The sequence below is a fragment of the Ruditapes philippinarum genome, unplaced genomic scaffold, assembly GCF_026571515.1.
Source record: "Ruditapes philippinarum isolate M1 unplaced genomic scaffold, ASM2657151v2 ctg1032_1_1_1_1, whole genome shotgun sequence".
NCBI classification, from domain to species: Eukaryota; Metazoa; Mollusca; class Bivalvia; order Venerida; family Veneridae; genus Ruditapes; species Ruditapes philippinarum.
The window spans coordinates 58,512-73,506 of NW_026853923.1; the positions used below are offsets into that span (position 1 = coordinate 58,512).

General features: G+C 31.7%; 1 protein-coding gene across 1 annotated transcript in view; it reads right to left on the minus strand.

Annotated features, from left to right (window-relative positions):
* Positions 1–14,995, minus strand: part of LOC132738382 (voltage-dependent T-type calcium channel subunit alpha-1G-like) — an 80,359-nt gene continuing 65,364 nt past the window's right edge. The window contains exons 27-37 of the mRNA XM_060725874.1: positions 14,170–14,187; positions 10,565–10,716; positions 10,036–10,145; positions 9,635–9,765; positions 8,286–8,435; positions 7,813–7,934; positions 7,304–7,459; positions 6,163–6,276; positions 4,528–4,602; positions 3,507–3,657; positions 1–3,055 (exon numbers count right to left, since the gene is read on the minus strand). Coding sequence (XP_060581857.1) covers positions 1,668–3,055; positions 3,507–3,657; positions 4,528–4,602; positions 6,163–6,276; positions 7,304–7,459; positions 7,813–7,934; positions 8,286–8,435; positions 9,635–9,765; positions 10,036–10,145; positions 10,565–10,716; positions 14,170–14,187 — 2,567 coding nt within the window. The 3' untranslated portion in view covers positions 1–1,667. The remainder of the gene's footprint in view (positions 3,056–3,506; positions 3,658–4,527; positions 4,603–6,162; positions 6,277–7,303; positions 7,460–7,812; positions 7,935–8,285; positions 8,436–9,634; positions 9,766–10,035; positions 10,146–10,564; positions 10,717–14,169; positions 14,188–14,995) is intronic.

Below are 14,995 nucleotides of genomic sequence, written 5' to 3' on the forward strand. Positions count from 1 at the left end.
TTAAGGAATTAACAATTTATTATAAATACTTTTTGTTCAATATAATACACCAAATTTAATTTAGTTCTTCTTACAAACCGCATGTATTTCCACAATTCGTTCTCTATCAGTAAAACAAGCACAAACGTATAAAATATAACAAAATGAGATAAAACTGTACAATGATGACGTGAGGAAAAGTGGAAATTTCAGCATATAAAATTTAATTTAAACAATAAAAAAACATAACAGTATCAATAAAACACTATCTGCAACAGTTCCTTTTCACATCATAATATCTGTTATTAAGACTGCTTGAACTTTTCAGGTTAGGTAAACGTGGCTTCATGTACCTATATGGCAAACAGGACATTTATTCAATGCAAATTTTCCGACTGAAATTGAATAAGCAATATGTATTGATTTATCATTTTCGTAGAAAATTTAATCTATCATTTATCCGGATTTTACAATTTAATCACACACAAATTACAACGACTACGGAATTGAAATTGGAGACTAATCTTAATATTTCGCCTTTATGCTGTGTTCTAAACAATCCACTGTTCTGACCATCTCACCAACATAATATAGCATTGTATAAAAAGGGGAAAAACGTTAATCATACCGAACCTACGGAATATAAAAAATATTTTTTTTTATCTTTATACAAAAAAAATTTAAAATTGAGAATTTAAAATATTCAAGCAGATGCTCTAATTTTCCTAAATAAAACACCAAAATATTTGTCAACGATTTGTTATAAAGGGTTATAAAGCAAAATTTGTAGACGTATTCTTATACTACACACAATCTACAAAATCTATATTTCATAAAAAATCAATTAATTGTCATAATGTTTACATAATGTCTCCTGGTATGAACATACTTGATTTAGTTACGAGATTTACAAATGAGGAAACATTTTGTTAACAGTTTGTTATAAAACACTATGAAACATAAACGTTACAATAAAAAATGCCTCAAAAAACATCAACCCACTTTCACGCGCACGTAATTGCAACATGTGTCCCATTTCTAATCTAATTTGCATCGACGTTTCATCAATAAATTATATCGTACATTCAATAAATCAGAGTCAACAATTTCGTTTTGCAAACGTTTACATAAACATCATTTGTGAGCATATCAATGAAGACGAATTGAACAACAAAACCTGGAGTAAATGTGTCGCTGGATGCTTTCCATCCTTAGTAACATTTAAACGTGTTCAATAAACATACGAAAATTGAAGTTTTAAACAAGAATTCTTTGCCACACTTATTCTAAGATAACGTCCAGTGATACAGTCAGAAAATTGAATTAAATAAGAAGAAAGAAATAGCATTCACGACATGCACGCAATCATGCAGACTTTGGCGATGTTCGGATGAAAATATTTACAAGCACTTTTGCGATATGTATGAGCATAGTTTAAAAATTGACAGTTAATATAAGTCAAAGAGGTCACAATTTATATAAAAAAATGATAAAGAACCTTTCATTTGAACGCATCAAAACATTTTCTAATGTCCTTTGAAACAAGGTAAGGCTGAAATGTTGCATACAATATTTATATACTTATGAATTTATGTATTCAAAAACTTTTGTATTTAACATAAAACAAATATTTGAATATCTTTTTTTATCGAATTGTTTTTATCCAGTTGCTATTGAAATAAATATTATCACAAATGACTCTCTCCAGCACGATTTGATGGTAATAAAAGTCGCCGTTCCCGCTTTTGGCTAGATGATTCATCAACATCACTACCAGCCCACCCAGGCGGACAGTCTAACGACACTGGTCGTTGGTCAATATTTTTCAATTTAGGACGTGGACTCGCTGGTATTGTCCGGCGTTCTTCACTTCCTTCTGGGAATGAATTCGATGACATGAAAGATAACCCGGGTCTAGGACTCTGAACTAGTGGTCTTCTTTCTTCGTTTGGTAAAACTAAAGGACGTAACAAAGTCCCATCTTGCAACGGAAAACCAAGTTTGTTTTCATTACCCATAGGATTTGGTCGAACGGGGAGTGTTGGAACAGAGAGTAATAAATTGTTGTCATACTGTTTGTTAGGTTCATTAAATACTGTTTCACATTCTTTTGATTTTCTTGGTTCTTTGTATGAACCATTTGTTCCGAAGGATATGTCAGAACTAGGAAAATCACATTTGTCAGAATCACGAGTCGGAATTAGTGTATTCGCTTTGGAATGATTATCATCTATAGATTGATTTAACCGACCAGTTAAAAGTGGTCGCGAGCCTCTAAAATGTAAGTTAATGTCTGAATCATGTTTACGCAATGTCATTGTAGGCCTAACATCATCGTCGTCATCAACATTTCCGGTAATATTACCTACTTCTTCATCACATAACTTTTCGTCCTCTTCCCAGTCTATAAGAGACATTTCGTCAACTTTACTGTTGTCAATGGAATCAGTTTTTGATATGCTTGGTTGTTTAGACACTTTACCTTTTTTAAGTGCCACAGGTGGATTAAAGTCTTCAACTTTATTAGTAGGTCTTAGATGAAGATATTTTTCTCTGAATCTTGACTTTTCGTTTCCAGAACTAGCACATCTACGAACACTCCAGCTTTTACCAGAGTCTTTAGCTGACGAGCGAACCTGCTTGACTGAATACGTATGCCTACATATATGTTTGCGTGAACTAGAACTTTCTAATGTCCCTAACAAAGGTTGGGACTGTGTGTGCTTATCACTGTGCATTTCCTTATCATTTACTCCTTCTACACATCCTAAAGTTTGGGTGCTTGAAGGTATTTTACTGTGCCAAGATACAGCCTTTTCTTTTCTACTTTTCAGATTAATTTGTTGTTCACTGACTGGTCTAATAAGACAATGTTCCTGCATGTCTTTTAAACTCGGTGTTGGTGTAGAGACAGCGCTTCGTATAAACTTAGAGCTGCCTTCATCATAACTTGAATCACTAGAAAATCTCTCCCGGATACTCATTCTGCCGTCCATTGATGATATACTCGGTACTTTAAGAGTATTGTTATCATTGTGAACATTGATTGTAATCGACATTGGATTCAAAAACATTTCTGAAAAACAAGATGGAAATAAAGTATCAGAAAGAATAACTACATGTATTTGTTATATTGTTTATCATTATCAAACTAAATTTGCCCCGCCATTATTTTATTAGAAGTGCTGTGCAGGTAAGTTATGTATACTTTATAAACTTTACTAAGTCATTTTCTAATAATTTAGATAGTTATACCTTGTTTCGTATTTAGTACATGTGTTTGCTATATGCCAGTTGACTTGCAGGCACTTTTAATAGAAAAACAATCCCCAATTGACACAACAAATACGCTGGTAGACAGAACCTTTACATTCTCTTTAACAAGAATTGTTTTAATTATTTTCTTCATTTAATCTTTTTTTGTTATTGTTGTAAATCATTATACTTTCATTTTTTTTGAGCGTTTTTATTGTAATAAAGAAATTATGTAACATTAGATTAAATGATGTGAAATAGAAACTGTGTACCTTTCCGATCATTCGAAGCCCATAAAGTTGCTGTAGGACTTGGTGGGCATGGCTCACAACTTGGTGGTCGGAGTGTAAAAGAAGGAGGGGGTGGTAATAACATATTTTCTGTATCATTGTCATTTTTATCATCATTTCCTGGAGGTTTGTTCTAAAAGAAAAATGAATATGATTTTCTTTGAAATACGTAAGTCATGTTAACATTAAACTAAACATAACAAAAACAAACAAGAGCTCCGAAAAGGTTTTGGACAATGTGTAAGAATGGAAAGGGCAATAACTACAAAATGAGCATTCCACAGTTACTTTTCTTGCGCACGACACTTCCACTCAATGAGATCTATTTACCTACAAAATTTCTTGTTTACACCTTTTGTAGTTGCAGAGTTATGTCCCGGAAAAATCGTTAAAAAGAAAAATGGGCAATAAATCCAACACAAGGCAATACATAGTAACGGTTCTTGTGCAATGAACTTTTACTACTCAATAAGACCTATCTACTAATTAAGTTTCTTGTTGATATCTCTTGTAGTTTCAGAGCTATGTCCTTCACAAAGTTCGATGTATAAACATTATAAAAATGAACAAAGGACAAAAACTCCAAAATTAGGCAAGGCAGAGTTACGATTTTTTTGCACTGCACTTCTACACAATGAGATCTATCTACCTACTGTCTTGTTAATATCTCTTGTAGTTTCGGAGTTATGTCCTGGATAAAGTTCTAAATGTAAAAATGAACAAAGGGCAATAACTCCACAATTAGGTTAGGTAGAGCTTCGTTTTTTGTACTGAACTTCTACTCAATGAGATACATCTATCTACAAATTTTGTTGTTTATACTTCTTGTAGTTTCAGAGTTATGTTCCGGACAAGAAAAGCGGACGGACGGGCGAACAGACGGTCCGACGGACAAGGCGGAGAAAAGTAGATAATTTTAAACTAAATGTTCTAATCTTTTACGTATTTAAAAATGACCTTTTCTCAAAAGAAATCCCATTACAGCAATTAATGAAACACTTACGATTGTATACTCTTTCACTTGCTTTCGGAAAAGTGCTTCAAGCTCAACTTCATCATCTATAACTTTATGTGAATCCTGAAATATTTCAATGCAATTTATTATAATTTGTTATAAGCAGATATTTTTCTTTATAAAATAAGCACTGAATCCATAGTTGAAATTAGATATGTTTCGTTTCCAATATTTATTCATAAAGATGATCATAACCGTTTACAGAAAATTTCATTACGTTCAGGTAATATAGATTTAAAATTGAAAGTTCTGTACGTATGAACAATTAGCTTTTTGAATTGTCTTGCTTTTGAACAGTATCTCCGAAGTAAAAGGGATCTCAGTATCAACATATATGAACTGAATTATAAACATAAATTTAAAGAGCCTGGTTAGTCTGCACACAGTACATACCGCTTTGACTTGTTACCGGTGTAAAAGATTTATTGCTTTTGATAATTCAGAGAATTAGAATATGTTGAAAGCAATATTAGTAAATATAAAATTAATCAAAAACCAATATCGTTTAATCGCTCTCAATCATAGCAAAGGATGCTAATTATTGTCAGTACAAATTAAAGTGGGATTGAAAGGTAGGTTAAAACTGTAACCTCTCTTAAGCACTGCGTTTTTCAGTAGAATTGTATCTTTCGATTTGCAACTTGATATCACTATTAGATCGTGAGATAGCATTCTTACAAGAACCTATGCTTTTGCAAAATAAGCGAAAGCAAAATTAGTCAGTCGTTATCAATTTGAGTCTAATTGAAAATATAATGATGAAGGTTATGTAAGTTCTATATTCGAACTTAACTCTAGTACTGTTCAGATAATAATTACGTTATGCTACAGGGATGTCATTGATGTATGTATTATAACTAATGTAAGGGAACTAAAAAGGGAAATAAAGAAACAAGAATAAACCAAAGTACATAATGAACTGACGGAAGGACGGTAGGTCGGAGAAGAACTATATAAGATTTTATATCTTTCGTTCTAATCCATTTCATCATTGTATATATTGAATGATTGTATATTATGTACTGTGTATGATTATGAATAAAATATGTTTAAACTAAGGACGGTAGGTCTTGAAAACTCATTCATAGATGATTTTATTTCGCAATCGAACAACACTTTATTGTGAGGAAAAAGGTCCGAAATTGAATAAAATCTTTCAAAATCATTAAAAAATGCTTCTAGGAATAATCCCTTCTGATGACTACGTCATATTATGCTACTGTTAGAACTGATAAAGGGAATTAACTGTTGTTAATATTCTCAATAGACATGGCTTTGTACTCGTAGAGATTGTTCATATAAAAGTGCATATATTTGTACTACTTGTTTGTTTTACTATTTTATTGATTTATTTATTCATTTATCTATTAATTTATTTATTTGTTTGTTAATTTTGATAAATGGCGAATTAAATTTTAAACATATGAATCGATATTTCAGTAGAACTATGAGATTATATCTGGATAATTTTCAATTTTAATGCAGCAAAAAAGCTAGAATTAAATGAGACAGTATTCAACTACAAAGTTATTGAAATAAACCAAGTACATAAGGCAGTTTTCTGAAATTCGTTATGATCTTCTAAAATATAACATTGTTATGTTATATATCTATCAATACAACCTTTATTTTCGCCATCTCATAGTTTTCCCTCAATGCTGTTCGTCTCATTACATCCATTTCCAACTTTAGCTCTTCCTCTACTTCATCATCTAATTCTTTGTATTTGTATGTTTCCTGATAGCACATGCAATGTCATAAAAAACCATTCAGCTTGTGAGTCTGGTAAAATGGTATTTCTCCATTCTTAAACTTATATAACTTACTTTCCTGCTATATTAGGTCATATTTTCAATATTAAGATCAGGTTCAAAGGATGTTATATTTACTGAAAATATCTAGTACTTGGATATTAGCTGTTTTAGTTTAAAAATACAAGATAAGGTGAGATAAAATCTGTATTGATGTACACATGAATACCGATTTATGGTCTCCATTATTTAAGAAATTCGAATATACCATTTTACCTCCAATAAATATGTGGTTAAAAGTGAGTGTTAGTAAATCATACTTTTCAATATTAGTATGTAACAGACACCCTTTTATGCAAAAAAAAAATTGAAAAGTAAAAACGAGAATAAATGCATATGGATCGAGAATATCCAATCATTCCAACAGGATCATGCGAACTCTCAAAATTGCCATATACAACATTAATTCAAATTAAAAAAACTGTGTTTGTCAAATGAAAAGTAAATAACATGATATTTGCTACACTGTTGTTAAGTTTTTGTTATTTTAAAACATACCATTTACTTTTGAGAATACAGAAATTATCAAACATATAAGGTGTTCAAAAAAACTTGCAATATTTAAACTTGCGTTAAGTCATACATTAAGTCAATCATTTTTCTTTTTAGAGACAAATCATTTAAACAAGCGCCATGCGTTTAGTGACCATGATTTAACTGCTTAATAACTGAATATAAAAATATAAAAAATAATTCTCATTCCCAGCAGTAATATATAAATGTCACTTATATGGTACATATATACGTGTATATTACTGCTCTCTTACATGCTCATTGAAACATCAATAAAAATAAAAACAAATATAAAGTTCTCTCGAAACTACGAGATCTCAGTAATACGTGCTAGTTCCCATATCACAAATTGTTACATAACCTTTTCGTAACCTTTGTTATCATTTGCATACCATATTTAGTAACAATGCAACAGTATTTGCTCGATTATTTAAACGTACCTCAAGGTGTTTCATAAGAACAGCCACAACGACATTTACTAGGACAAATTGTGCCATCAAAACAAACACAACAAAGTAGACCGGAGCTATTACGTAATTCACGCAGCAATTCTTCAAGCAGTTATCGCTGTTGTCACAGTCGGTTCTCAATGTGTCCTTTAAAGATAAAATTTGAATCATCGTTTAGATTATATATTTATGTTTTTTTTAAATTATATTTGTTTTGTTGTTGAAAACGAACTTTCATAGTAAAAAACTAATTAGCTAATCTATAGTTATACATGTTCGTCATAATTTTTTTTCAAATTGATATCTTTATTACAATAAAAAATACAAAAAGGCAAATTATCCTCCATAAACATCATATCATTATATCAACATAATTAACACATTTATTATCTCATACGTCATATGTTTACAGAGCATACATAAGGGCTATTTTTTCTTGTTGTGATTATTTTTTTCGGAGTAAATTTCTGCTTAGATAATACAACTCTTGTTAGACTTACCTTCATTATTCCGTTCCAGTTGTCTCCCGTGGCAACACGAAATAATGTTAAGAATGCCATACCAAAGTTTCTGAAATGAGCATGGACTCCAAGTCCTTCACAAGGATGTTCTTCAGAACACTCTGTAAGAAAACAATCATCAAAAGCTAATAATTAGCATGATGTTTACCTGTCAATTTTGCTTCATTTTACGAACTTTCAAGACTATGATCTTTTATGATAAAAAATATAAATTAGTTTATAGTTTATGGGGACATTGTTCATTCTTTAAATTTTCATATTGGTTGCAAATGACATTCATAGTCTTTAATATGATCAATCAAATTTATATTTGCAAAATCCGTCTTAATTATCTGATATATTCGACATTTTAAAGACTGATTTAACAATTATCTAATATATTCGACATTTTAAAGATTGATTCAACACTTACAATACTTGTTTGTAGTACGTTTTAATAAATGATATCATACCTAGACGTCCAAAAAGTTCGACACCAAGAGCCGCAAAAATGAAAAACAAGAGAAAGAAGAGGAGTCCGAGGTTTCCAACTTGTGGTAATGCTTGAATAACCGTGTCTAACAAAGCTCGAATACCTTTTGCCATTTTCAACAACTTCAGTACTAAAATAAAGAAAACGGATTTTGTCAATTCAAAATAAATGAGATTATTAGTTTAAATTATCTTCTTATAACAATTGTCTACTTAAAACAGTATGAGAAAATCTAAATATTTTCCTTATGTCGCTTGCTAACTTAAATTTCATTTTGGTTTGTTTTTCTTTTCTCGTGTAATATTTTTGTATTTGTTTGACATTGGGTTGCATGTTTACAAAATTTCATCTATAAAAACTTTTCTCTTTTTTGAATTATTCAATCTGTCTCTGTGTTTCCAGACTATTAACTAATCAAAACGTTGTGATTGATGCCGTATATCACCTTCGAGAATTATCGAGAATCATTCAATCATTCTGATTCTGTTAATAGATATACCTTTGATTTTAATCCAATTTGATAAACACTTTAACAAGATTACATGTCAAAATAAAACATTTTAACTCGAATATTTATTCAAAATTTATTAACTTCCAAAAATATTAAGAATCCAATTCATTTAAGTTTAACACGACTCTTTCAAATCTAAGTCACTCGATTCATTTAACTCACAAGTCTATGTTCTCAATATCGTGTATCATATTTGTCTCTATTTACAGTATGCAAATTATTTCAGTGTCAATTTTCATAACGTGTGTTTTGTTCCGTACACAGGGGCAACGATAATGTGGTGAATCAGTAAAGTAATTTCAAACTTTGTATCTTGACATTGTTGAATGGTCTTATGAGCAAGAGCAGAGGGACAACGTTTTCATGATTTGTGAGTCTTTTGGTTTTGAAGGTGCAATAAAGTTACCTGTCTGTCTGTTATTGTGTTAAATATTGTTGAACTATAATAACATTTTGTATTGGTATTTACGATAAAACATTTTATTCTTTAAGTTATGTAATATGTAGAAAGGGTTTTCAGATTTTGTTCTGTACTGTATAAGTTTCGATACACTATTTTAAGACTTAAGATAAACAGCGGGTTAAAGCATCCAATAATGTTCGAAAACAAATATCCTTGTTCAATTCCAATCAAAGCTTTATTCAACTTTCTATTCATTTAAGAGATTTGTAAAATAACCATGCATTTATCATGAGCATGTTAAATTATAGCTTTTCGGTAACACTCCTAAAAACATTGACAACTAATATCTCAAATAATCCACAAGAGTCGTGCTGCGTGTTTTAAGGTCATATTAAGAAATGTTTGAAACAATTACCTCTTGCAATTCTGAGAACTCTCATTACCCGGATGATTGTTGGATTGATGGGGATGACATTTGTTTTCATTTCTTCTAGGACAATGCCGACAATGGAGAGAATAACGATGAATATATCAAGTTGGTTCCATCTGAAATAAAGTAATAATAAAGTCTTTTAAATACGCTAAAGAAAAATAATAATGACATAATGTATATATGTAACAAGCATTTTTACATAAAACCGTGTACTGTTTGTAAAATCTGGAGAAATTGGAAAACCCTGTGAAAGTATCTTGTTAATAATATAATACATATTCAGATATACATGCCTCTACTGAAAGAAGACGACACATCTAATGAAAATTGAAGGAGAAATCAATATCGAATTTCACATAGTTTCAAAATGAGAATAAACCTACCTATCTCGGAGATATCTAAGGCTTCCAAGTGCTATTATTTTCATAGCTGCTTCAAGAATGAACACAGATGTAAAGAAATAATTGAATATTTGAAGGGCAAATTGAAGTTCCTGTAATAGAAAGATGGTAATAAAAAATTGAACATTTAAAATGAGGAAAATCTTTTTCAAATGATTAACAAACCTAGCGTTATTAAAAAATCAAGTTTTTTCCTTAATTTATTTTTTTGAATAACTGATTGATATTAAATGCAGAGGTCAGTAACATATACTTATGATGTGTTCTCGGACTTTGAAATTTCTTCCGAATTGTACATGTACTAATTTGTATAATATCTAAGTTGTCAATTTGCAATTTGCACACCTCACTGTGTATTTCTGTTTACCAGGAAATGAGTGAAAATAAAGAATGGAATAGAATTATGCACATTGCATTTAATTATAACTCACTCACTCGTAAATGTATTTAAATGTGACACTAGTGGTTCATCTTGATACATTTAATGGACTTTAAGAAAGTAAATGCAAACCTGGGGCATCATGTAAAACTCCAGAGCCATTGTAATAACGTTGAGACCAATCACACCAGCAATAGCAAGGTCAAAGTATTTGCTGTTTATCACCGTGTATATGATCAGTCGTGGTTTTCCATATTTTGCCCAGTATGGACATTGCTGCAAACCTATTAATATTTAAAACATCATTTGTTATCATGTATCAACATTTATAATGAAAACCTAACACTAATATAATATATAGAAACAGCGGTCGAACATTAATGTGAATAAAGGCAAAATAAACTTATACAACTTGATTATCATTTTAGGCAAAAAAAAAATATTTCTTAAAGTCGCCAATTTGTTATGTCTAGATAATTGAGTAAATTACCTATTATTACAAACATTTAAAGTAAACATTAATACTACAAGCAAATAAACTCTCATTATGCTTGATTCTTTAGCTTGTTTTGACAGTGAAGATCTTTCGATTGATTACACTATTTCTATTTCATACGGTCTATCTTGATAATGACTAGAAAAAATGTTTGAAAGAATACAATGTATCCATATTTCCCCCATATCGTTTACTATGAACATAAAATCGCTAAATACAATGGTAGTTGTGTGTGATATTTACCACTTACAATATCAATAATTTTAATGATATCAATATCAGTTAGTGTTGACATTTGATTTGTTTGGAAAGTAAAGGCCCTGTCACACCAGACTGCGCTTTCACTGCATTTGCACGGCGTTGTAAAATTTAACAAAGCGCCGCGAGATCGCAATAAAAAATGTGATATTTCTGTTGACATAAAACTTCATGGAGTCTTCACGGCGTCCCCACGGCAATCATGGCGATGTTACGGAGCTTTCACGGCGTTTTAATTGACGATTGTCTTCGTTCAGATCGCGCTTCTACGACGTTCTTTGCGCTTTCACTGCGCATTTACGGCGCTCATACTGCGTTATCGCGGCATTCACACTGCCCTGAAATCGTAAAGCTCTGTAAAAGCGCCGTGCACACGCAGTATAAGCGCGATAAATACGCCGCACAAACTCCGTACAAGCGCCGTGGATAACCACCGCGTTCATTCGGCGTTCCTTTTGCGCTTTCACGGCGCTCCTGTTGCGTTGTAGGAAATGCTACGGAGTTGCTACGGCGTCCTATCTGCGATCCAACTGCGATCATTTTAGAACGCCGAGTGACGGCGTTTGTTTTGAACATGCTCAAAATGCGCGCCGTCGGTCGACGTTCTATGCGATGCCACAACGATGCTACGGCGATGCTGCGGCGATGTTTGCGATCTTACTGCGCTCACCTCGGCGTTCTTAAGTTTCACTGGACGCCGTGAGAACGCCGTCCTAGTGTGACAGGGGTTTTATGTACAAATGTGTCGTGTTTCCCTAAGTAAGTTGACACGTAGATACTTGTTTAAAAATACGTCATTTATATTGTACTTTTGTCATGTATGTTTAAATGAACAAAATCGCATAAATCACCAGCAGTATTATAAATGTATTTAACGATATCATTTATAGGACAGAAAAACCCGACAGACAGGCGAAACTAATCAAAGGAGGTCATATAATGTCACAAGTTGTAAACACGCAAAAACACTGACAGACAGACAGGTAGACATACACATTAATACATGTTCTCTGTGTATGAGAAATATCTAGAGAAGTATTATTGTAAGTGCACATTATTTTACATCATTTATAATATCCGCCCCCGTATTTCCGACAGTTTGTTACACGTATTCTTAATATTGTTGATTAACGACCGTTATTTGAAGGGATAAACGTGCTTCAGAAATATAATGTTTTCTGCTGTAAGTTTCAGCTATCTATAATTGAGATCTTGCCTGATGCAGGCCTTCAATTAGACCTGTCAGATTAACAGTTGTGCAAACTTTCTAGCTAAATGAGTTTCTGTGTCTAGTTTCTCTAGTACTTACAAAATGAGACATTTTGTTACTCAAAGAACTTTTGCTAAAACTATACTAATGTATTTTGGTAAGTTATAAGATTGAAGATATTTAGGTTGGTATTATATGGGTTGATAGAACAATGACAATTAGACGATTGCATGTTTAGTGACACTAAACAAAGACGTCAAGATTAAATGTCAATGCAGAAGGAAAATACAGAGATTGTTTGTTGTTATACGACACTAGAAATTTAAATAATTTAAACATTGTTTTAAATTGAATAAATCCAGTAATTATTATTGTGATAATTTAAGTTCAATGTTAGTTATTTTCGTATTTTAAAGGGCGTTCGTGGGCGAGTGGTTAAGGTCGTTGACTTGAAACAACTTGACTCTTTATTTGTGTCAATTAAATCCGTACTGGTGATATTATTCATATACTGGTTTAAGCGAGATATACAATAATCGCATGAAAATTAATATCCACGTTTTGCTCATTTCCAACTGTCAGGTTGAACAAAATGAGCAGTATGTTTTAAGATATTGTGTAATAAAATGGTTATTGATTAATAATTGATCATTACACATGTTGAGAGTAATTTAACAAAAAAAACTGTCGAACATAAAAAACAAACAATACACATACACGGAATTTTCTGTGTTGATTATTGATTATTTATGCAATGAAAATTTATAATTGAAAAAGATTATGGGAAATGTATTTAAATTGTAGTTATTTGACAATTAACCGTATGTTTATCAATTATACTTTGACCATAAACATTTCCTTACCAAACGTGAGAAAACAGTAATAATAGCGCGTTATGCCGATTTAATATTGAACAGTAAATGGTATTAAAATATTTATTTGAAAGTTTCTTAAATTCTACGAGATAACAATCCGAACTAAAGTGTTCATTCCATTTGGTTTAACACACAGATATATGTGCAAACATATTGAAATTCAATTCCAATACACATGCATTTTTGATTATTGTAAAATCGTCATACATGAGAGCAGTGCGATGATTATAGCTACAGAATGAATTATACTGCTTTGACGGATCCAACAAGTTTAGCTTTCAGAATGAAAAATGAAAAGAAAAACAACTTTCAAGGATTAGGAACATAAAAACATAATCAGTTCAATGATGAAATAGACGAAGTAATAACAGGAACAGTAACATGCAGGAAACAAGTAACTGACAATGCGACAGACATAACTAAACAAGCCTCACACACGTGTTTGCCGTATCTTTCAAAAGTGAACACAAAAATATGTTGTTTTAAAACCAATTATTTGGCTATATGATAAAACGTCACTGTGAAATTTTGCGCAAATCTGCAGTCAAAGCGCAAACTCATTGGCTTGAATTCTCATCAACATCTAAAATGCATGCCTGGTTATTGTAATGTCCCAGACAGACAAATCATGGTTGCGTACATAGAGGCTTTCCACAGTTGCTAAATATTTGGTTTAGAAGACTTGTTCAAACTTTAAACAAACAAGAAAGTATGATTGGTTTAAAATTAGATTAGTTCAGACCTAATATTGTACTGTAAATCAAATTAAAATCATAAGAATGTAAACAAAGACGTGCTTAACTCAACAGAACTTGTAGATTGTATAGTATATCATTTCAGTCTATAGTGCATGTTGATCAATTAAAGTAGAAAGCATTTATGTGTTTTCAAACTTTACCTCCAGGAGATATCAACTCTGTTGAAAGAGTTTGAAATAGTTTCAAATCATCTCTATATTAATATATTAGTGTACATACATGTAGCTCTAGACAAAATTTAAGGCATGCCTGTTACATTTACAAAACGTAATATATTAAAAATTTGCTAGTAATATTACTTATGTTGTCTTAAGTTACAATTCGTTCTCTAATACTTTGCAAATTGTCTTTTAAAAAAAGTATTCGGTTTAATCTTCCGCAGCTTTTAAAACGCATGTTGATTATCGTTTTCTCAACATTTAAAATGAGTATGTATGGCTATTAACTTCGTGTGAAGGAACTATAATACCGTAATAACCTAGACAACCACTTTACCATAAATTATAAAAAATATACTGTGATATAATTGACAAACTGTCTTTAAATAGTGAAAACTAGAGGACAATTACTTCTGTGTGAAAAACAATATTATATCTATGACAACACTATCAGATATACATATATAGATAAAATATCGAATGCATATGAGCCGCGTCACCACAAAACCAACACAATGGGTTTGCGACCACCAGCCTGCGCATCCGGGCAGTCTGATCAGGATCCAAGCTGTTCGCTACTCGACCGTAAAACAAGTAAAGAAACTGATAGCGAACAGCATGGATCCTGATCAGACTGCGCGGAGGTGCAGGCTGATCTGGATCCATGCTGGTCGCAAACCCATTATGTTGGTTTTGTCGTGACGCGGCTCATATAATATATAGCATCAACGTCGTGGCTTCTATAATTGTATATACATTGATATGATTTGTGTATCAACAAATATCACGTTTATCTGTTTCTATTTTA